At 41.5% G+C, this 22,171-nt stretch overlaps 1 protein-coding gene across 1 annotated transcript; it reads left to right on the plus strand.

Moving 5' to 3' along the window:
- The first annotated feature begins 514 nt into the window (after window positions 1-514).
- On the plus strand, window positions 515-20,661 carry LOC307271442 (A disintegrin and metalloproteinase with thrombospondin motifs 15-like). The gene is made up of 8 exons (XM_080053906.1): window positions 515-1,615; window positions 4,374-4,506; window positions 7,240-7,407; window positions 10,846-11,129; window positions 11,224-11,401; window positions 12,572-12,747; window positions 14,135-14,310; window positions 16,769-20,661. The coding sequence occupies exons 1-8, from the start codon at window positions 665-667 to the stop codon at window positions 17,544-17,546; spliced, it is 2,844 nt and encodes a 947-aa protein (XP_079910032.1). The 5' UTR covers window positions 515-664; the 3' UTR covers window positions 17,547-20,661.
- The last annotated feature ends 1,510 nt before the right edge of the window (window positions 20,662-22,171 follow it).

Genomic DNA, 22,171 nt, shown 5'->3' on the forward strand with positions numbered 1-22,171 from the left:
GGAGAAACGTGTTTGAGCATTGTGATTACAGGTTGAAGGTTATCTCTGACTTTGATCCAGCACACACACACACACACACACACACACACACTCACACACACACACACACACACACACACACACACACACACACACACACACACACACACACACACACACACACACACACACACACACACACACACACACACACACACACACACACACACACACCTTGAAATTTAAGTTGAAAGGTTTTTTGCCTTTCGTTCCCTGTGTGTTCCCTGCCTGTTGCTGTGGAGTGAGTCTGGGCGGTGGGAGGGGGAATGATGCTCAAACTCCTGTCACACATGCTGTACAGCAACAATAATATTTGGAGAGTTACAAGTGGCTGCGGTCTGCAGCACAACCCGAGACGCATGACCAATGAATGAGCTTTCTCTTGCACACACGCCAAGATTTCACTTGACAGTGATCATCTATGTGTGTGCGCAACTTTAAAGCTCAACAGCTTCAGAAGTTGGTGGCCAGAGTGGAAACGGTGCAAGATGGGAATGAAGCTGGAAGTCAGTGCGGGCGCTTAGTTTCTCTGAGGACGCACGAGCCGCACTCCGTGCCATTACGCACAACTTCTTTACTGCATGCAAACGAATTACGGAGTGAGCTTTCCTGAGCAGGAGCAGAGATGGCTATACTCATGAGTTCTTTGATTATTTTCACCAAATTCATATTTTATTTGAAACTAACATATTGCATGGAGGTGGATTTCTGCATACCTGTTCGCGTGGATCATCCAAAGCAAGAAAAGCATTTTCTGCACCGGCGCGCGGAGCAAATGAATGAAAGACAGATTGTTTTTAGACTAACTGCATTCAAACAGGATTTTTACCTCCAACTCACGCCAGATTCTAGTTTCCTTGCGCCTTCTGACAGCAGCTCCGCTCCAGCATCTAACGCGTCTGACCACCGGGAATGCTTTTACTCCGGTGATGTCAACTCAGACCCGGACTCCTTCGCCGCGCTCAGCCTGTGTAAAGGTCTCCACGGAGGATTCTCCTATGATGGCATGGAGTATTTCATCAGCCAGACCAGCGCTGCTGCAGACGGCGCGTCTGGATATGGAAACTCTTTCCACGGGACGCATGTCATCCGCCGCCGCACACGAGGCGGCAACTCCACCACCACCAGCAGGTGTGGAGTAACACCTGACCCTAACTTCAACGTTTCCTTGGAGAAATACAAGCACCTGATGAGTGAACTGGAGATGGACGGCTTGGCCGAGACTATGTTGAAAACCCTGGGGAGGTCCAAGAGGTTCGCCTCCATCCCCAGGTTTGTGGAAGTGCTGGTGGTGGCGGATGAATCTATGGCGAAATTTCACGGGGATGACCTGAAGCATTACCTCCTGACCCTGATGTCAGTTGCGGCCAGGCTTTATAAGCACCCGAGCATTCTCAACTCCATCCACATAGTGGTGGTGGGCTTCATGGTGATAAGTGACGCTGACAAGGGACCTAAGGTTTCCAGTAACGCCGCTTTGACTCTGCGCAACTTCTGCTCCTGGCAGAAGAAGTTGAACAAACACAACGACAAGCACCCAGAGTACTGGGACACTGCCATACTGTTCACTAAACAGGTAAGCAGGAGATAATAGATAATAGAAAGGATGCACTCATAACACAACTTGTTCATGAGTTTATTAGGAGACAGACATGTACTGTATAAACCCTACGCACCCGTGTACAGAATAGAAATATACCAGACTGAAATAGACTCAAAAAGAGTATTTTGTAATACGTTGCGTTTGTAGAAATATTCACAGATATTGTATGAGTGTTGCATCTCTTTTTATTTATTTTTCTATTTGCATTTCTTAGTAGTCATTTGAGTATCTTGCCAACAAGACCTATGAACTGTCACTTTATCCAGAGATTCCGTGCCCTGAGTACACGTTGGTTCAGTAATATATCTATGAGCTTGTGTGTTGGCTGCAGCCTGTCAACTGCACAGTCTCCTTCATTAGGTTTAATGAGTCACTGGAAAAGAGCAAGTGAGCCAGTTTTCTCCATGAGAGATGTCACCTCTGTCTGCTTCTATGGAATAAGAGCTGGCACTTTCATAATGATCAAAGAAGTTAAAAGAATCCAATTAGAACCCAAATTACTTTTTCAATTATTTAAACAAGGGGGTGTATGGAATGGACAAATCTTGTTTAGAGTTGACTAATTGTTTAATCATGTTATCATTTTTTACCCCTGGTCATTGATCCATATTTTCATTGGAGACGTGGCTTTCCTTTTTTCCACACCAGACAACGGTGCCGACACACTCAATTACAGGTCTTGACTTGGCAAGAGATAATTGTACTGGGACTAATTCAACCATTCACGCACTCTTAGGAGATTGAATAAATGCTCATGAGTTATTCTCAAATATTACACTAGGTGGATATTTATACCACAATCGGCAATGTATCATGATTTATTGGGAGAAACTAAGCAATACCATGGAAAAGCATGATCCTCTTTTCATAGCCACATTTTGTGACTTTTTCGACTGTGAGATTGGCTGTTGAATTGGACTCCTTCCTTCTAATCGTGGAATATTTAGGGTCACCCCTATTTCAAATGGATGGAAATTAAAATAAAAAGCATAGAGCTCGTAGCTGATAATCCCACTTAACCGCCAGAGCTGCCACTGACTAGTGTGATGCTGTCTTCATAGTCACTAACTTTTCTCTCATGTCTCGTCGTTGGTGCCTGCTTTCCATTATACTGTAGGTCCAGTCTGTCTCTGGCTGGCCATCTGATACACAGCCTCTCTTCATGCACTGCATAGCAACACACAAAAAAAACATTTCAAGGTCAAGAACCGCCTCCAGTGCCAGAAAGATCCTCTTATGTACACAGAGAACAGTTCTATGCTGTAAAAAAGTCCAGGTCCGGTGTTGTCGTCCTTCTATAGTGTACAATGTGCAGCTGCTGCGATGGAAAAACTCTTGTAATAGGTTAAGGGAGAGCAAGCGGTGTGGAATACACGTGGCTGGCAGAGGCCGCTTCTGGCACCACTATAGGCTTCACTGTAACACCAGGTTAACAAGTTCATCGACGTCCACGATGTGTTCATCTTTACTATGAAAGCTACAAAAACACCGGAAAGTCCTTAAGATCTGACATAATTCTTGACCAGAACTATAAGCCCTGGGACAAGAAGAGGCAACCACCTTTCCTGATAACCTATGAGTCACAGCTATTTCCCATAATAATGGGAAAAGGCTCATAACTTTTCCTGTAATGTTATATAACAAAGACTAGACGTCTACTGCCAAGCAAGCGGCTTGGGAAGCTGTATAGCTTATTGGAACGACATTAGTGCTATTTGATCGTAAAGTAAGCATTGGATACATTTGTATTTTGATCTGATGATGGCGCTAGAAAAAAAGTTATGTTAAGGGAGAACCAAAGTTATTACAAATGTATCCTTCGGTAACCAAGGATATCTACCAAATTTGACGTTGATCCATCCTGTATAGACATTCCAATTGAAAAAGGCACTGGAGGAAAGGGGTTCACAAAAGTAATTTGGGGTTCATCTTCTGGGGATGATAAATGTCTATTTTCGTTAAGGCAAGACAATAATTTATATTAAAAAACAATAATAATTTTGTAGTCCGTTAAAGAGGAGAAGTAGAAAGACAGATGCAAAAAGACAAGGCTTAGTCAAATAAACAGTTCAATGTACATTTTGGACCCTTGATTTTATACTAATAAAGACATTGTTTTTGCATTCAGTGTACCTTTCAGTCTGGATCAAAGTGGTGGATTGACTGACCAACATTGCCATCCTTAGACCAATGCATGGTTAAAACGAAATTCCCAGGGCACTGCAATACACAGGCAGGAATGTGTATTGGGTGGACAGTTGGTTCTGGACTGCATGTCTGACCCAGCCAGATTTAGCCATATAGCAGAAATGGAGGCATAACATAAAGAAAAAAGAGGAAATACCCGGAGACATAAACATCTAAAGACTGTAAGTTGAGATGGTTTAATTTTTACCCTGGGCTGTGTATTGCAGGTGGAACCCATCTAGCCCTCCCCAAACTCTCTTCTTACCTCTTTCACTAAACACCGAGAGGAAGTCTGTGGTGGGCCGCCTACCTCCCCTGACCCTCTACTTTAATATATTTTAAGAACAGAGCAGCAACAAGCAAAACCTCAGTCCCATGTGCATTGGGTTAGTTCTCTCCAAGGTTTGTTCATTCTGTAGCTCAAGGCACAGCCACACACGAAACATGGCTCAAGCCCTACCTGATCTGATGTTTCAAGCTTCCTATAAGAATAAAGACAATAAAGGCTTATCACAATTTCACACTTGCATGTCTGTGTCCCCAGGATCTTTGTGGGTCCACAACCTGTGACACACTAGGGATGGCTGACGTCGGGACCATGTGTGACCCGAAAAGGAGCTGCTCCGTCATTGAAGATGATGGCTTGCCTTCTGCTTTCACAACTGCTCACGAACTTGGTAAGAAAGTTAAAGGTGGAGACAGAGATTCTGGAGAAAGCTTGTTGAGAGATAAGTGAATATCCCCTCACAATCCACTACCTGTCTTTACTGTGTGTGCTGAAAATAAATCTGGTGTTAATACACAGCATGGGTTCTGTAAACTAGTATGTAAACAAAGGCGCCACCGTTGCAATTTTGACAACAAGCAGTCTCAAGAATCGCTGACTCTACCTTTAAACATGTTATTTATATAATGCGAAGAAAACGTTGTCCATCAGCAGGGATGGAATACTCCAGTTCTGCATATTCATGCTATTGCTCAATTTGCCTCAGAGGGAGATATGCTTAAGGCAAGAGCTGCATATAAATGAAGGTTGAAATGTCCAAGGAATTCTGCTGACAACTTTGACAGAGGTACATGCATAATCAGCGTGGCAATTGGCCTGGCCGGAGGGCTTGGGAACTTTCATGATGATCTATGTATGGCTGTGCTTCTCAGTCCTCTCTCCCAGAGCACTGCTGGGGGTTCAAATTCTACCAGCTACTTAATTGCATTCACCTGATGTTCTGTTTCCAAATCAGTCCCCCATTAGATGGACACAATCAAAAGCAGCAGGTTCTGGGTCAAGGTTTAGGTGAATGCATGTTCAACATTACAGCTGCACCGCGAAGCTTGGCTCACTCCCAGCTGCAACTGGCAAGGGAGAGATAGCAATTTAAAGAATCTTAAGTTCAAATCACCATGAATGATTTTAAATGATACTAACCAATGTGCATTTAATATTTAACAATCCTGGTATGTGTTGGCGTAAAGGAGCCACGTTCTATTCAATTCCAAACCCCTACAAGTGTATGGTAGGAGCATACACTCACTCACTCAAGTATACGATCTGCCATTGACTGTGGCTGTTGGCGTAGGAATGGCACTGGAGTAGTTGAACATTTTGTGACAGAATACTAGCTTTTTTTCGTAAGTAAGATGAGAGGAATGATAGCAATTTGTGGTATTTTCGTTAAAGGTGAAGTCAGCGAATGATTGTTGCCAAAATATTTATTGTCAAAATCCATGAATATCTCCTCAAGAGTCGCTGCCTGTCCGTACTGTGTGTGTGCTGAAAAAAACTGCTGTTCATACACAGCCTAGGCTCTGTAGATGGGTATGTACACAAAGTATGTAAACAAAGAAGGTCCGCCATTGCTAGCAACATGCCTATTAAGAGAGCAGGCTTTGTATAACACCAGATCACTGTTTTTGATAACAAGCATTCTCCAGAATGTCTAACTCCACCTTTAAGTATGGAACAGAAGACAGTGTGGTGTTAGCCTAGCTTGGCATATAAAGACTGGAGGAAGGGGAAAACAGCTGGCCTGTTTTATCCAAATTGTAAACAATAGTCTACAACAAAAGCGGAGTTATCTGCATGTTGTATCTTTTTTGCTTAACCTGTACAAAAAGAGAAAGAGACATGATGTGTAGGTTTAAATATTCCTAAATGACATAAGTATGTTCGCTACAACAACCGAAACTGTAGAAAAATCCGACAACTTATAGGCAGATCTATTTACTTTGGAAAGAGCCATGCTAGCTGTATACAGCTGTTTCAGTCTTTAATTATTTTAGGCTAAACATGTTCTGGCTCTAGCACAACTTAGGCCTTACTGTATGTGTTGTTGCTGTGCAGCTAGACAACAGATATAGTACTTCAGGGACCCATAATGTTAGAATCCATAATCTATACTGAATATAAAAGGTTTGATTGAAGTGTCCAGTGTAGTTTGGACAAATAAAGTGGTTCTACAGCGATGCAAATGTTCTTAAGTATCTCTCATTTAGGCTGATATTATGTTAGTAGTGTATCTACTAGTTATGGCTAATTCTATTAATCTTTTTTTTTAAGTGACAGATTTTTCCCCCATATGTCCAATATTCAGTGATTGCTAAGGCTTTAAAAGAAGCAGGACTCATGCCTGGGACCAGATGCACGTGAGGCCCCAGGAGAGGCATTGGTTTACACTGTTCTCGTATATGTTAAGTAATTACACAATTTCCCCTAAAAATGGGCCTGTCTCATGATTGAATACGCCCTAAAACAGTTTTTTTCCCCTTTTGGAAAGTCCTACATGTTCGTATTTAGGGACTGATTTCCTTGGAAACTGAATTCCCCTGATAGGCTTGGCTTAGAACGTGGACGTACGCCACGCCAAATATTCCCATGCATAACTGCATTCCTGTCTGCTATGACATCAGCTGCAAACCTCTCCAAGTGGAGTTTGCTTTGCCTTATTCACACATACACATGTTGCGATGTCTGGTGAAACGTTTCTCTTTGTGATAAATATTTCATATTTCACTGTCTTCGCCACAGGAACTTGTATCTGCTCAGTATCTTTTATATGTTTAAAGCCATATTGCATGACCTTTTTATATAAATGGATGTCGAGCCATTGCCAAATAAGTTGACACAAAGTCGATTAAGCCTATCAGCTCCAAAAAATTCATAAACAGTTCCAGCTGTTGATTCTACTGCTCAGTAAAAACCTGGACAGACAGCAGAAGGGCTAAAATCCATGTGCGATCACCGAAGGCTTACTTCATGTTACTTACGACAGTGTTGTTGTAATTACTCAGAATTCCTACAACAGAAGTTGTCCACTGTAGCTTTAAAATCACGGGACAATTGAAAAAAGCAACTGTGTGATTCTGACAAATGCGTGACCTTTTGTCTTTCTTCCCACACCCTTGTTCTACAGGCCACGTCTTCAATATGCCCCACGACAATGTGAAAGCATGCGAGGAGGCCTTCGGCAAACTAAAGGACAACCACATGATGTCTCCCACGCTGATTCAGATCGACAGGAGCCGGCCCTGGTCCGTGTGTAGCGCAGCCATCATTACTGAGTTCCTGGACAGAGGTCATGGTTAGTAAACACTTCCTGAATATGTTCCCTGGACTCCGATGGACCACTAATTCTGTCCAGGCTCCATGCTCTCAGCTGGTTGTAATCTAATTGTACCCACACACACACACACACGATTTCGTCATGGTTGAATTTGTCATTGGAATTTTAGTTTCAACTTGGAAGTGGTCACACATTCACACTTTGAAAAAGTCTGGTTTACTTTATGTTTTACAGACATGAGCGAAACATAAATATTAATATTACATATATGTGTCCATGATGAAATGATAGAATAATCAATCACAAAGTGCGTTAACGCTAATGTTTAATTACCTTAAAGGGGATCATATTTCTGAATTCCAGAAGGAACAATTGCAGCACCCAGCTTCTTACAGTCCTAAAAGCAAATATTTGGGAAGTGTTTGACAAGTATGTAAGTATGTAACAGGATGTTAAATTACGTGTTCGTTTATCCGGAAATATGGAAGGCAAAAATAAAGGATGACTGGAGAGAAGTTTCCAAGTTCTTAGAGGATGTTTAATGAAGTGATATCACAGAACAGGTTATGCAGCCTTCAGGGACAGGAAAAAGTCAAAAAAGTGAAAGAAGTGCAAGTCCTTCTCGACAGCAAGGCTTTTTAACCTCCCTAAACAAAGGACAATGATTGGTTTTTATTGCTGTCATCTGGTTTCAGGGATCATCCCCTTCGTTCCTGGACGTCCTCTGCCGAACTTTACTGACTGGGTTAAGCTTCCCAGCCTGATAGAGTGTTTACAATGTGCTTGACCAGCAAGGCCTTTGCGTTATCAGGCCTCAGGAATGTTGCTATCTATGGGAGAATCAGGTTAGGTTTATTGCTCCCTTCCAAACCGAGACTGAAGTGAAACATTTATTAAAGTCAAATGTGAAGAATATACAAATTGTTTAAATTGATTATACAAGAGTAAATGCATATTAATGGGGGGGGGCATAATATTTATTTATTTGTTTATTTATTTATTTATTTATTTGTTTGTTTGTTTATTTATTTATTTATTTATTTATTTATCTTCCGGACAATTACACACAATACATAATTTTCTCATTGCATATTCATACATATTACTTTGTGTTATCGTCCGAAGGGAAGCAGGAGAAGCCAAAGGCTTATCGGGTCCCGCCCCCACTGCCATAAGATTCAGATACACAGATACACAGCAATAACATACAAATTAGAGTTATTTTTCTAACATATGTTAGTAGTTGGACCGAGGTGAAATGTAATGTCATACTTGCAGATACCAACCGATGTAGGCCGCAATGCATCACCAAGAAATAGAGCAATGTAAAACAAGAGAGCACAAGAAACTGAACAAATTTATCAGAGGAAGTATTTTACCTTTTAACATCATGTGCTGATGATATAGTATCCACTTCCAGTATCCATATTCAATAAGGATAATATATTATTTGTCTTTTTCTTCTCAGTAGTGTCTTCAGGCCAAGTTTTTTTTATGTCTGTGTAAACTCCAGTAAGTGACTATAAGTGGACACACCGATTTATTACCTCCCCTCGGCGAGCCCTCTCACTGTGACAAGCAAACAAGCAATTACTAAGTTTAGCACTCCGAAACTAACACTGAAGTCTTTTCTACACAAGTCATTTGTTTAATCTAAACATCATCTGGTGCCTGCACTGTCTCACATAGAGCTACATCTGCTTTGGTACAAACTGAACACAAAGTCATTGAACAACACCACCAGTAGTTTTAAGGTCCTGCTGTGTGCATTGTTATGTGTCCACATGGCCCATGGTCTTTGGAGGCCGATAACCTAACTAAGCTAAACTTTATTTTGAACTAACATATTCGGTTGTATTGCTATATGTGTCAACCCCTGGTCCTATCTGACGATTAAATGTGATATTCGATCTTTCAAGTTCTTATTAATGAAACCAATAGCAAGTGTCTAAATGTGGGAAACCGGAGCACCCAAAGTTAACCCTATGATCTTATACTGAGTTGGAGCTAAGAACCCAAGTCCTGCCCCAAATGATGGTAAGAGTAGAGGAGAAGATAGATGATTCAGACCTGAGGTGGGACTTGTGCTTTATTAATTCTGAAAGAAAACAAGAGATTACCAAACAATTTCCCCCTAAATTAATTCTACATTTCACCTCAAACTTACCTATAAATCCGAAGGCTGTGGTTGAGGCCTAGCAATGACTTTTCCCACAAAGGAGGAGAATCTAATGATGGTGCAATGCTATTTTGTGGGGTCTTGTGCTGGCACTGGATAAGTGGATGACTATGAAATGATAGATGTTACAAGTTCTTATCAATGAAACCAATAGCTAGTGTCTAATTGCTGTGTGGTTTTCGGGAAACCGGAGCACCCATAGTTAACCCTATGATGTACTGAGGTGGCCCTAAGAACCCAAGTCCTGCTCCACATGATGGTAACCTCCATGAGGACTTGAGCTCTGTGTATTCATTTTGGGAAGAAAACAAGAAAAAGACAAACAATTTCCCCTCAAATCAATGCTACATTTCACCTAATACTTCTAAATCATAAGTCTGTGGTAAAGGCCTTGAAGTTAACTTTGCCCACAAAGGATGAGGATCTATAGATGGCACAATGCTATTTTTGGTGGGGTCCTGTGCTGGAGCTGGTGCCCACCTGACCCCAACCCTGATAAGTGGATGACGATGAGATACTAGATGGTACAAGTTCTAATTAATGAAACCAATTGCTGTTTGGTTTAATACCTATTTCCATTAAAGGGCTTGGACATTATTCTGAACGTAGTGGAAAGGAACCTGCAGAAGATGCTATGCTTTTTTGGTGGTACAATCAAGTTATACTTGGAAATGAGGCAATGCATTTTTCTGATTGGTTCTTGTATTCATTGACGTCAACATGGATAGATGAATAAGCCCGACAGATATGGCTGATCTAATGAGGCTAGATTGACGACTATATGCACCAATCAGAAGCTGCCTTCCTCTTTAAGGGTTAGGGTAAACGTTAGGTCTGAAAATGGGCCCTGATTGGCCCAGGTATTTTTAGATTTTTTAAAATATTTTTTGGGCATTTTCAAGCTTTATTGATAGTACAGAGTGAAATGGGGATTGGAGGAAGACTGATCTATGGGAGAGAAACAAATGTGAAGCTCATGCGAGAGTAACTCGAGTTGGTGACATTTTTCTTTGGGTTCAATAAGAAACACCTTTAATATTACAAGTAATCAAATTTCACATTCTGTATAGAACATACTAATAAGTCAAGCTTTAAGTTTTAAGGGTTTGAAAAAACTGATGTGCAGCAGCTAAAGGCCCCTGGAAACTTCAGTCAAAGTGGCTTCAAACTAAAGAGTATTTGAACTCTTCCACATTTCACTTCAAATTTTCCATATCCATACAAGGGAATGCAGTTGGAGTCTGATGTTTTGCGATGTATTGCTTTGTTTTTTGTAGGAGACTGTCTGTTGGACCAGCCTCAGAGGCAGCTGTCTCTCTCAGACAACCTTCCTGGTTCCAGCTACAGCTTGCACCGCCAGTGTGAGCTCGCCTTTGGCCCCGGCTCTAAGCCATGTCCGTATATGCAGCCCTGCTCCAAGCTGTGGTGCACCGGGAAGGCCCGCGGACAGCTAGTCTGCCAAACCCGACACTTCCCCTGGGCGGACGGCACCGGCTGTGGCAATGGCAAGATCTGCTACAGAGGAGCCTGTGCCGATAAGAACAGCACCATGCACATCAAGGTGAGAGAGTGCAGAAAGAAAGCACCTGTCTTGTCCTCTTTGATCATTTTCAACAAAGGTTGAACTACCATTGTGTCTGCGTTTTTTGTCCCAGGTGGATGGCCGGTGGGGGAAGTGGGGTACATATGGAGACTGTTCCCGAAGTTGTGGTGGAGGAGTTCAACTGGCCAAGAGAGAGTGTGACAACCCTGTCCCGGAGAATGGAGGCAAATACTGCAATGGCCTTCGCATTAAATATCGCTCCTGTAACCTCAACACTTGTCCTGAAACAGGTACAATACCCTCTGTTTAAGTACGGTTGCATTCCGAATCGCATACTTTCTACTATATAGTATGTAGAAAAAAGATTTAGGATGTCCCGATTCTTGTGGCCAGATTTAGGATGGTTAGAAGTACCCGGATGTTCTACTTCATCCGGCCAAGATTGTTAGTGTTGAAAACTGCATCCTATTTGGGCGATTCTGACCCACAATCCAATGCGCATGTGAAGTGACGTCACATCGACGAAGCCTCCATATGAAAACAAACGGGGATGCGACGGATATAAAAGCAAGAGGCAAGATCAAGGCGCAATGTTATGATGAAATACCAGAGTAAAAGTATGTCCCAATAGTATGCCTACTGCATCCTAACTAGATTATTTTTATCGTCGGATGTAGTATGTAGAATAGAAAAAATAAAGAGTATGCGATTCGGAACGCAACCTACATTTCCCACTGGAAGACACACCTTAAGGGCTGCAGTTGAATTGCTCAATTATACCTCAGTATCGTTACTAGGTAGGGCAGGCCAGTTAAGCTTCGGCTTTCTCCGAATGTTGAAGCCCTGCGCATGAGGTCATAGTTAAAATGATATTTGATATTAAAAAAAGTTTGGAGGCCCTTGCCTTTTTTTTTTTGACTTTTCACATTCATAAACAAGTGTGCAAATTTGTAATGTAATACGGAACGTATTAAACAGTGTGTTTACTTACTTATGCCATAGCTGGAACTAGCTACATGCCAACAATAGTAATCTAATCCAGCGTTCTTTCCAAGGACAAGACATGTGTTTGAATTAGAGGTTATGTTAAGAAAAGCCTTGTTGTAACCACTTGCACATGCATCTAGTATCACCACGTGTCGGAGGGGCTCCTTGATGCTATTGGTGTTAGCTTTGTCATGCAATTTTGGAAACATTTACGCTTCAGCAACCCGATCTCTTAAAGTACTTTAACCGAAGTAGTCCTCATCCTTAATAAAATGGCCTTTATCTTTAAAAATGCAAATCTAATGTTTTATTAGCTGTTCACTCTGGACAGGTGAGTCTGACAGGTGTAGTAAATAATAAGTTACTAAAGACTGCAGGCTGACTGAACAGTCAAAAACAAAATTGCATTACATTCTGTAAGGAAGACATACAGTGTTTGAGTTGTTTCTGAAGTTCTGTTTTTTGATCTACAGGTAAAAGTTTCCGTGAGGAGCAGTGTGAGGCATATAACGGCTTGAATTTGAACACCAACAGACTGGGTTCCTCTGTGGTCTGGGTTCCCAAATATTCGGGCATCTCTCCCAAGGACAAATGCAAGCTCATCTGCCGCGCCAATGGAACTGGCTACTTCTATGTCCTTGCACCAAAGGTATGTAGTCGATTTTCTACTTTCACTTATTGGTGTAGTAAGTGATTTATTTATGTTAATATAAGTGTTAAATCGCTCTTCATTCATACAGTGATCACTTATATAGTGTGCGAGTTTCATAAAGCCGATCTCTCAGTCACCCGCTCTGCATGTAATCTGCAAATTAACTTTTCGGGAATCCCACTACTGATAACCAATCAGAAGAGAGAATGCTAGAAACCGGCGCCCATCTCACTGCCGGTGCCGGTGCAAAGCGACAGATGGGTGAATGTTTATGCGCCTACAATGGCGGAGCAGGTAAAATCCTTCCCAATGTCGGTTTTGATGGTTTTCTATCGTGTTTTATCACACTTATGGACCTGAGATGATGCTAGATAACTCGCTGCTTGAAGACCGCAGTGCATTAATGTGTTGACGTTTGGACGAGGGAGGGGACTGCTAACTGCAGTAACTGACAGGAAGTTAGCTTAACTGACCATTCCGCTTACTGAACCTTTAACCGCTTTAAATCAACCGCACATGCTTTCTCATCTCTGTAAGCCCTGTGGGGTATGCTCTATTAAAAGTAGAGAAGCTCCCAATTAGCTCTGAAAAGTTCTAGGCAAAAGATATATTGACTGCTTTCACATCACCAGCAAAACATAATTACACAGCCATCTGGAGGCTGATTTGAGCCTGATAATTGCTAGCTGTAGAACAACCGTGCTTGAAGCATGTAGACGGCATATAGAGCGATGCTGTCAGCTTTGATTATGCTGCTCTGGGTAAACACCAAAGTTAACACTTAGATCTGTCTACAAAGCTTAGGCATGACTTTGGGGAGATTCCGTTAATATTCTGAGCTAAATGGGTGTCAGCAATTGTACTTGCTTATACAATCTGAACGATTTGTCATCCAACACCTATTCATTAGTTAAAACCTCATGGGCAGTGCAGTTAAACATTTAGGTAGAAATATTGAGCAGCTCTGTGTTCACAAAGGTTTTATGGTCTGGCGTGTAACTGCTCGCCCTTACCCTCAAAGCAAGAAGTACTGTAACAGCTAGTGCCATCAATGCAGTGAGAGATGATTAGTGGCAGTAGAGAGAGCGGCTGCTGCAGGATGGATGGAGTGGAGAGAAAGGGAAACATGCAGGGACAGTATCACTTCACAGCTGGGGCTTGTCAGCAACTATTTATGTAACCAGCAAGGAATCAAGTTTGTAGCTACAATGCAAGCCAACATCTCTTTTAAACTGAAGGACGTCGTACACTGCCTCTAATACTGCTAATACTGACAATGTGTTGAAGAAGCTCATCATCTTTCTTAGGTTAGAAGAATGTCTTTGTAAAGATGGTAAACCATATATGTGCCAACATCTGCATGATGTGATGTCTGAAACTGCAGGTTGTGGATGGGACACCCTGCTCTCCTGACACCTCGGCTGTATGTGTTCAAGGAAAATGCATTAAGGCGGGCTGCGATGGCAAGCTGGACTCTAACAGGAAGTTTGACAAGTGTGGAGTGTGCGGCGGGGACAATCAGGGCTGCAAGAAGGTCTCAGGAATGTTCACCAAACCCATGTGAGTAGTGTGCCAGCAGTTCATATTGTACCGCTCTTTAATGTTGCATCTAAAGTGCCAGAAGAGGTAAAGGCCAAATTATTTTCAATCTATACTGGCATCTAAATGTGTAGGTGAAAACAACCATGCTGAGCATCATAGTATCTCTGTAATCTTTACTGTTCGACCTGTTGACCAGGGTATTGCATAATTTCAATTTTAAAAAGGCATACGGAAAAGCATTCTCCGGAATCGCTGACTACACCGTAAAGTGGACTACTGTCCTAGTCCAAGTATATACAAGGACGAGAGGGGAATCAATTATTGACTGAAGTATGTCCAACTCCGTTACGATAGGCGGCGATATGCCCCCTTTCAGCCAATCTCAGTTTGTTAGTATTGACCTTTTTTGGTTGACCGACAACGTCAGCAAGCAGCTAACAGTTCTGCCTTGTTTCCACCGAGCAGAGCGGCTCGGGTCAGTGCGGCTCAGAGCGGGTTAGCTCGCTTACGCTACATCTGGCGAGCGTTTCCACTGCCGAACCTATCCTTTAGGTAGCCGGGGACGGCGATAGCAGCCACCAGAATATGGGGCAAAGTATCAGGCCGTGGCACGACTGTGGTCAAGCCAGCAGGCTCTACTTTTTGCTTCGTCAAACCAGCCGCTTCTATATTATTTACGCCGGTAAATGCACAGAGACGGCTTGGGGAGAGCCAACAGGCACAGTGAACGATCATCGCTGGCCGCAGCAGTTAGGCTACGTAACTACTGTGACATCGTAGCAGCAGGACACAGTTTAGCCCATTGATTCAATTAATAAAGAGGAAAAACACCACAACATAAACAGAGTGCTGCGCCGACATCACTCCTGCCGAGGTGACTACACATGGAGATTTAACGCGGAAATGATTCTTTCCACCAATCAATGGACGGCAGTGAGTTCCACCTTTTCGGCACCCTTTCAGGCGGCTGGTACCCGAACGGAGGAGTACTGAAAATAGGAGCGGCTCAGGCCGGCTCAGTGTGCTTATTCTGGGACCCTACCCAACTTTTGGCAATGGAAACCCCAATATAAGCGGACTGAGCCGCATCGAACCGAGTCTCTGCTCGGAACAGGCGACTAACGGTTAGCAAACAGCAAACTGGTACCATGTTGAACTGTGATATGGATAACTTAACAGCTCTGTACATTTAGTACGTTCTGTATGCACACACAGCTTCCTTATTCTACCATGGTTGTTGTTTTTGTGTTAGCATTGAATGCTATTGGACTTCCGGGACAAAGCCTTGGTTGGGAGACTATGCGCAGAGCACTTAGGCCAGTAACAATACGATTGACTGTATACATGTAGAAGTAGCTTGGCTACTAATCACATTATTTGATTATAGCTCAACTTGAGATATTTCATTAAGTACAGCTCCAGTCGGACTAACATGTTTACATGTATTTTAAAAGTTTGGTGTCAGTTGGACAAACACAATTAATAGATGTTCTCGTCTGTGACTGTTATTCTCTCGCATGGGATCCTTTACATTGAGTACATGTAAATGAGCATTAGTTTTGCAGATTTTAACCTTATTCGGTTTACATGCAACTAGAAAACTCTGGATATAGAACTTCCTGCATGAATGAATACAGGTTTCTGAACATCTGCATACAGTTGTGTCTTGATTTCCCAACATCTGAGTACACCTCAGGAATGCTCTGTACCAATAAAGATTGTTTAGAAACCTGAGAAAGGTGTTTACAGGCCACTGAATCCTGGTTTATATCAATTTACTCCAGGTAGCAGCTCAAGGTTTCTTAAAGCCAAGAAAAGGACTTATCTAGGTTTCTGAAACATGGATACAGTGTTTACATGAATCACACACATAAGGGATACTTCAAACATGCATTCATTAACAAGATGATAGTTCTCACGTAAACACACTCATTGATTATGTTTATAAAAGATGTTCCTTCAAAAGTCACTTTTTGTGTAAAATGCACTTTTTCATTTTTTTTTCTTCAAAATGAATATGGGTATGAGAAGAAACAACCCTCTCTCTTTTTCCACCACCACCTTTCTGAGAACTTGTGTTCTAAAACTCCAGTCAGGTTTTTTCCTTGAGGTCAAAACAGCTGAAGCAAACCCTGTCTATTACCAACCTTACTCCACCTGTGATAAGCAAACCCCAGATCCCCCTGAATCTTACTGGCAGTAAGATTCAAACTCAGTTAGATTCAGGGCCAATCAGAGCAGACTGGGCTTTTTGGAAGGCAGGGCTCAAAGAAACATACGCTAAAACAGAGCTTTTCAGACAGAGAGTGAAAAGAGGAGATATAGAAATAGCACTGTGAGAAATATAAACAATTAGGTTTACAATCAGTATCTTGAAAAAGAGTAATATGTTACCTTTCAAATAATCTATTACCTTAAAGCTTTTACATTAACTATTGGCTACTAATGCTCTACATCTTCACACTTTCTTTTACAGTAATGGCTACAACTTTGTTGTGACCCTCCCCATTGGTGCTTCCAATATTGACATTCGTCAGCGCGGCTGGCGGGGAATGGTCAACGACGAAAACTACTTGGCGGTGAAAAATCGGCATGGCCAGTATCTGCTGAACGGAAACTACGTGGTGTCGGCGGTGGAGCGTGACCTGCTGGTGAGGGGCAGCTTACTGCGCTACAGCGGCACCTCCTCTGCTGTGGAGATCCTTCAGGCCATCAAACCCCTCCAGGAACCTCTGACGGTGGAGGTGCTCTCTGTGGGGAAGATGACTCCTCCAAGGGTGCGCTACTCCTTTTACGTCACCAAGGAGAGCAAGGAGGAAAAGACCATGCGGAAACACGACAGAAGCCATACGGCGCAGAATAGCGTCTTGGTGGACAGTAATAGGGTAGAAGCTAAGAAGCACATGAAGGGTAAGAGGCCGGCCAGTCATTGGGTGACAGCAAATTGGGACTCATGCACCGTGACTTGTGGCAACGGTCTGCAGAAGAGGCTGGTACAGTGCCAGAGCGTGGAGGGCCGTCCTGCAGTGGACTGTGACATTGCAGACAGGCCCGTAGCATTGAGAGCATGTGGGGATCCGTGTCCCATCTGGGATGTAGGAGCCTGGTCGCAATGCTCTAAGTCGTGTGGGAGAGGCTTTAAAAGGCGACCGGTGCGTTGCATGACTGAGAACGGTCTGAATCTACCCAGAGACCACTGCTCCGGAAGGAGAAAGCCTCAGGAACTGGACCTCTGCAACCTGAAGCCATGTTAGAGTAGACCAGGCACAGCACAAGGGAATTTTGTCAGTCAAAAGTCATGATTCAACATGAATTTGACATGATAATGGTTCCATGGCTGTTTTGGGTGTAAAGACTCTCAAATGCAGCCTGACTGTGTCTGAAGTGGCGTACACCAAAGAAAGCCAATGGAGTACAGGGTCTCCCTCCACTGTCTGAAAAGACAGAAATCTGTTTAAAGAAAGAGAGAAAGCTGTCTTCTTGTAAACTGTCAAACTTCGACTTGTGGTTAGTCTACCTCTAGCAGGAAAGATGGCACAATGCCTGAGCATATACAGTACAGAGAGGGTAACGGGAGGAAGATGCTGCAGACGATCACACAAATCTGCACACATTCATCATTTTTTGGTAAAGTGACGTTCATAGGATGAGATTCACAAGTGCAGAGAGCATTGTAAGTCAAACATATGAAGCATTGTGAAGTACAACCTCAACGGTCAATGTGCAGCAGATATCTCACCTGTGAACTGACATTTTTCTCCTTTCACTGAAAAACTAGTAAAAATGTGAAACACAGTACTGTATAATTCATGCGGTCCATGCAGTTTCTATCCTTTTTTTCCGGAATCAGTGCTATTGCCTGTTCAAAAATCTCAGACAGGAGCCAATCCCACTGCCAGCCAGAGTCAGGTGATCCTAACAAACGGCTTTACAAGCTTTATGTGATGATACAGTCAACACATCATTCTACACACTTGATACAATCTTCATAAATGCGATCAAATAATTCCTGAATGGTACTAGTGACCAAAAATCTGAGTTTATTTTTTACACCAGGATATTTTGTTTAGTTAGAGATGTTAGTATATTCTATATAGTGAATGTAGGCTGTTTGCATGGGCATCATAATGCATCTGTGTCAGTTCTGTGTAAACCAAACCAAACAATGCTTAGCTGTTTGCTCTATGTTGCCAAAGAGTTATAACCTTCAAAAAAGCCTTAGTAATGTGAGAAACACCTCCCTGCATGAACTGGACAGAGGCATGGCTTGCTCAAAGTACCCTGGTTCATATTTCATTGCCTTAAAGTCCAACTGAAATGATATTGCATTTCATTGCTGCGTTTAGAATAATTCAGTTGAATACCGTTAGTTATAAGTCTTTGTAGATGAAATATTTATTTCAATACAGGCAATCAAATTGTGCATCAAGCAGGAAATCCTGTGTTCTATCATTAGCAGAGCAGCTGGTCAAACTGACCACAGACAGAAGACTGATACACAAAGTAAGAGCTACTGACTGAACAACAGGCCTCATTTGCTTTCCTGCTCAAGTCTCCTTCTTATCACACTTTTGTTGAATGACCCAACACTGAAACATTCAGGCTGGATAGCTAATGTTCTAATGCAGATTTAAAAGCAATTCTGGTCTGGTTAGATGCTCCTGTGGTCCTGTCTTTTCAACCACTTACAACACACAGGTAGCCCATCACATGTAGACTGAAAGGTAGGTCTGTTTTCTCTGTATGTCCGGTTCTTTGGCAGCCTGCAAGCTGCTGTTAATCAAGCACAAAGAAAAAACAAGCTGCCTGAGAAAGAAAGAAAAAAATAAGAATTTCTGATATTTCCCCAAAGACATTTGTGTTTCCTTTAAGTAAATAAAAAATAATACATTTAACAAACTCATTGACATTGTTTTTTACTACAAAAGGGAAGACTAAACGGAATTTCAGTTGGACTTTAAACTTAACTTGTGACTGTCAAACTTACCTCCTGAAGGCTTAAAAGTTGGCTGTATAAAAAAACAATCCATCTTCTCAGATGTGACGATCTTGCTGCTAATGCCTCTCTTATGTGAGAGTAAATGTGTTGCCATTTATCATGTCCTACTGTTCGCAGGACTAAACAATTTGTAGGAATCAGTTTAACCTCTGGGAAAATGGCTCAGACATTTTTATGACATTTTACAGATCAAATGATTGAGGGGTGTCGAAAGATCCAAACATCATAGACCAATCAGTTTCTTCTGTACATATTAATGAATATACATTAATACAAATTAAATGCATTCAGAGTTATGTATTAAAACAGCTACATTAAGTGAAGAAAAAAGCTAATAATTATACTTTATAGTCTACAAAATAGTAGAACATACAAAAAGATGTAAACTCATACCAGAAAATCTTTGTCTGGGGTCGATGGACTGGCCCCTGAAGTTTTTACAATTTGAAGCTGTTCTATTGCTCAGCTGTTAAGATTTATAAGCAAGCCATAACAATAATCTAAGCAGAAATATTGTTTAACAAATACACTGCTATCAGGTTATGCTTTTACCTTCTACAAATTGGCATGAATACGAGAGTTGCTTTTTTCCTAAGTTTAAGTGGCTTGTGGAATTTCCTCAACAGGCTACTGTTCTTCAGCTGCATGACTGCTTCATCACCTTTAGCCTTTAATGAGAAGACACCATTCGCAATGTTTTTGTCAAGCTCATGCATCTTGTCAGCTTACCATTAATGTACTTATTCTCTTCAGTGAAGTGGGTAAAGCCTGCCGCATACACAAGCGGAATAGCGCCTATCACCTCAATGGAACACATCCATGGTGAAATTGAAGTGAAAATCCACCTTCAAATCACTGTACTTTTCATCCTAGCATTCCTTTTGGTTGTTGTTTCCCTTCTATCTGGAAATATGTGCAGTTCATTATGAAATGGATCAACAGCCTTGAAAATATTTGGTAAAAGTCCAGTTTTGGTGTTACACCCATATTTGAAGCTCGAGGGCGTCTGTCTGGACTCACCAGATTTACAATGGTCAACAGTAAAATAGACAGATATTCAAGAATCTTACGACCCCCGAGACTACAGCTCTCAACACATCTAATTTCCAGATATATGATAAAATAACACTAGGAATGATGCAGGCATCACATACTTGTATATTACTACTTTTATTTGAAGGTGGAGGTGTCTTTAAACTGATGGACAGAATGCAATCACACCTTTCATTTCTTGTTTTTTGTTCAGTGGGACCAATTGAACCATCTAAAAGATGGTAATGTACAGTTTGTTTGTTCTTTTCACATCATTTACAGATAATGTTATTTTTTATCTCTTGTCATTTGTATTGTATACTATGTATACATTCATCTAGCTGTATAAAATAAAGTATATATATGTACAAATTAAACCATATGTTGAATCATGATTGATGAGGAGTCTGAAGCTTTGGGTTTTCAGGTATCATTCAGATACTTTATGTTAAGACAATAGGGAAATCTAACTACCCTACTGTAAATATATCCCACATCCTTGGCTGACAGGCTAGATGGACATCTGCTGTCTCTTGAATGCCTCCCTTTGGCTCCAGCAGTATCTGTTACAGCAGATTCCTGCTGTACCACGCAGTCTTCCATCACACGAGATGAGACAGTCTTGATACCTCAGCCCTTCTCCAACTGAAGCATGACCGTAGATGAAAAAACATTCATTCATCAACTGGTATTCTGCTGATCTAAGCTCCGTTGTCCCCACTGCACTGTAATAACACACCCAGCTTGGCAAGCGCCTGCCCTGTAAGCCTGATGCATTGTTGGACAGACGTCTCTCAGACACACCCCTAAGGTTTTTACTCAACTGAGGGTCTAATGGTTCATACCTATACCAATATGTTTGGATTTAAAGTTGAGTTAGCAATTCTGGAGAATTTCTGTTTTAAAAATCAGTGAATATCTACACTGTAAGAAATTTCCCTGTAAAAAAACATTAATCAACTGGCAGCAGAGTTGCCATTTTCTTACTGTTAAATTAACATTATATGACTGTCAATAAAATTGACAGGATTATGCTGTTAATGAAGAAAACTGTATGAACCTGTTTTTTCAGTAAAAACAGTAATCAACTGGCAGCAGGGTTGCCATTTTCTTACTGTTAAATTAACATTATTTGACTGTCACTAAAATTGACAGGATTATACTGTTAATGAAAAAAGGGATGCACCTGGACTAAATGTTTGTTATGTTGTTTGCACCGTGAGCGAAGGGGATGTTATATTTCATTGGGCAGATCTGTTTCATTCCATATGTAAATTTACTATGTCCCCTATTTGTTCAAATGCTAAACACAGAGAGCAGCTTCTGTTTGTTACTTCAAGACACTTTTTACAATATATTAAGTTCAATGGAATGATTAATTTCTATTGTAAATTGTCTCCTGAGTTGAACTAGGGATCTTGTTTAAGATTTCCAAACCGTTTGTTATAACCAAAAATAACAGTTAGTTCACACAGAAATGTTTTATTTAAACAAAATGCATAGTGAGGTAATGGAATGAAACATCCCCTTTACTGAGGGTGCAAATAGCAACATAACAAACGTTTAGTCCAGTGCAAGTCATTGTGGGAAAGGTGGCGTCTCTACAATACACTTTGTTGTGCTTACTTGATTTATCTAAGGCAATCCGTTTCCTTAATTCTACTGAGTAAACACAACTCTTCAGTTAAGTAAGACTAACTTGGTTTAATTACGTTAACTGCAATTTCCATTTCCAAGTAGATATAACTCAACTTTAAGTAAACTTAACCAGAGGATATACAGTAACAACACTTATTAGTTAAGATGTGGATGGATGAGGATTAATGAAGAAAACTGTATAAGCTTCAC

The sequence above is a fragment of the Ammodytes marinus genome (genome assembly GCF_949987685.1).
Source record: "Ammodytes marinus genome assembly, chromosome: 3".
Classification (NCBI taxonomy): domain Eukaryota; kingdom Metazoa; phylum Chordata; class Actinopteri; order Uranoscopiformes; family Ammodytidae; genus Ammodytes; species Ammodytes marinus.

What these genes read in the sequence shown, in the direction of transcription:
- LOC307271442 (XM_080053906.1), top strand. Translation starts at nt 665, where the DNA reads ATGGCTATACTCATGAGTTCTTTGATTATTTTCACCAAATTCATATTT. An exon ending in CACAACTGCTCACGAACTTG is followed by an intron (nt 4,507 to 7,239) that starts GTAAGAAAGTTA and finishes CTTGTTCTACAG; the next exon opens with GCCACGTCTTCAATATGCCC. An exon ending in ACAGCACCATGCACATCAAG is followed by an intron (nt 11,130 to 11,223) that starts GTGAGAGAGTGC and finishes TTTTTGTCCCAG; the next exon opens with GTGGATGGCCGGTGGGGGAA.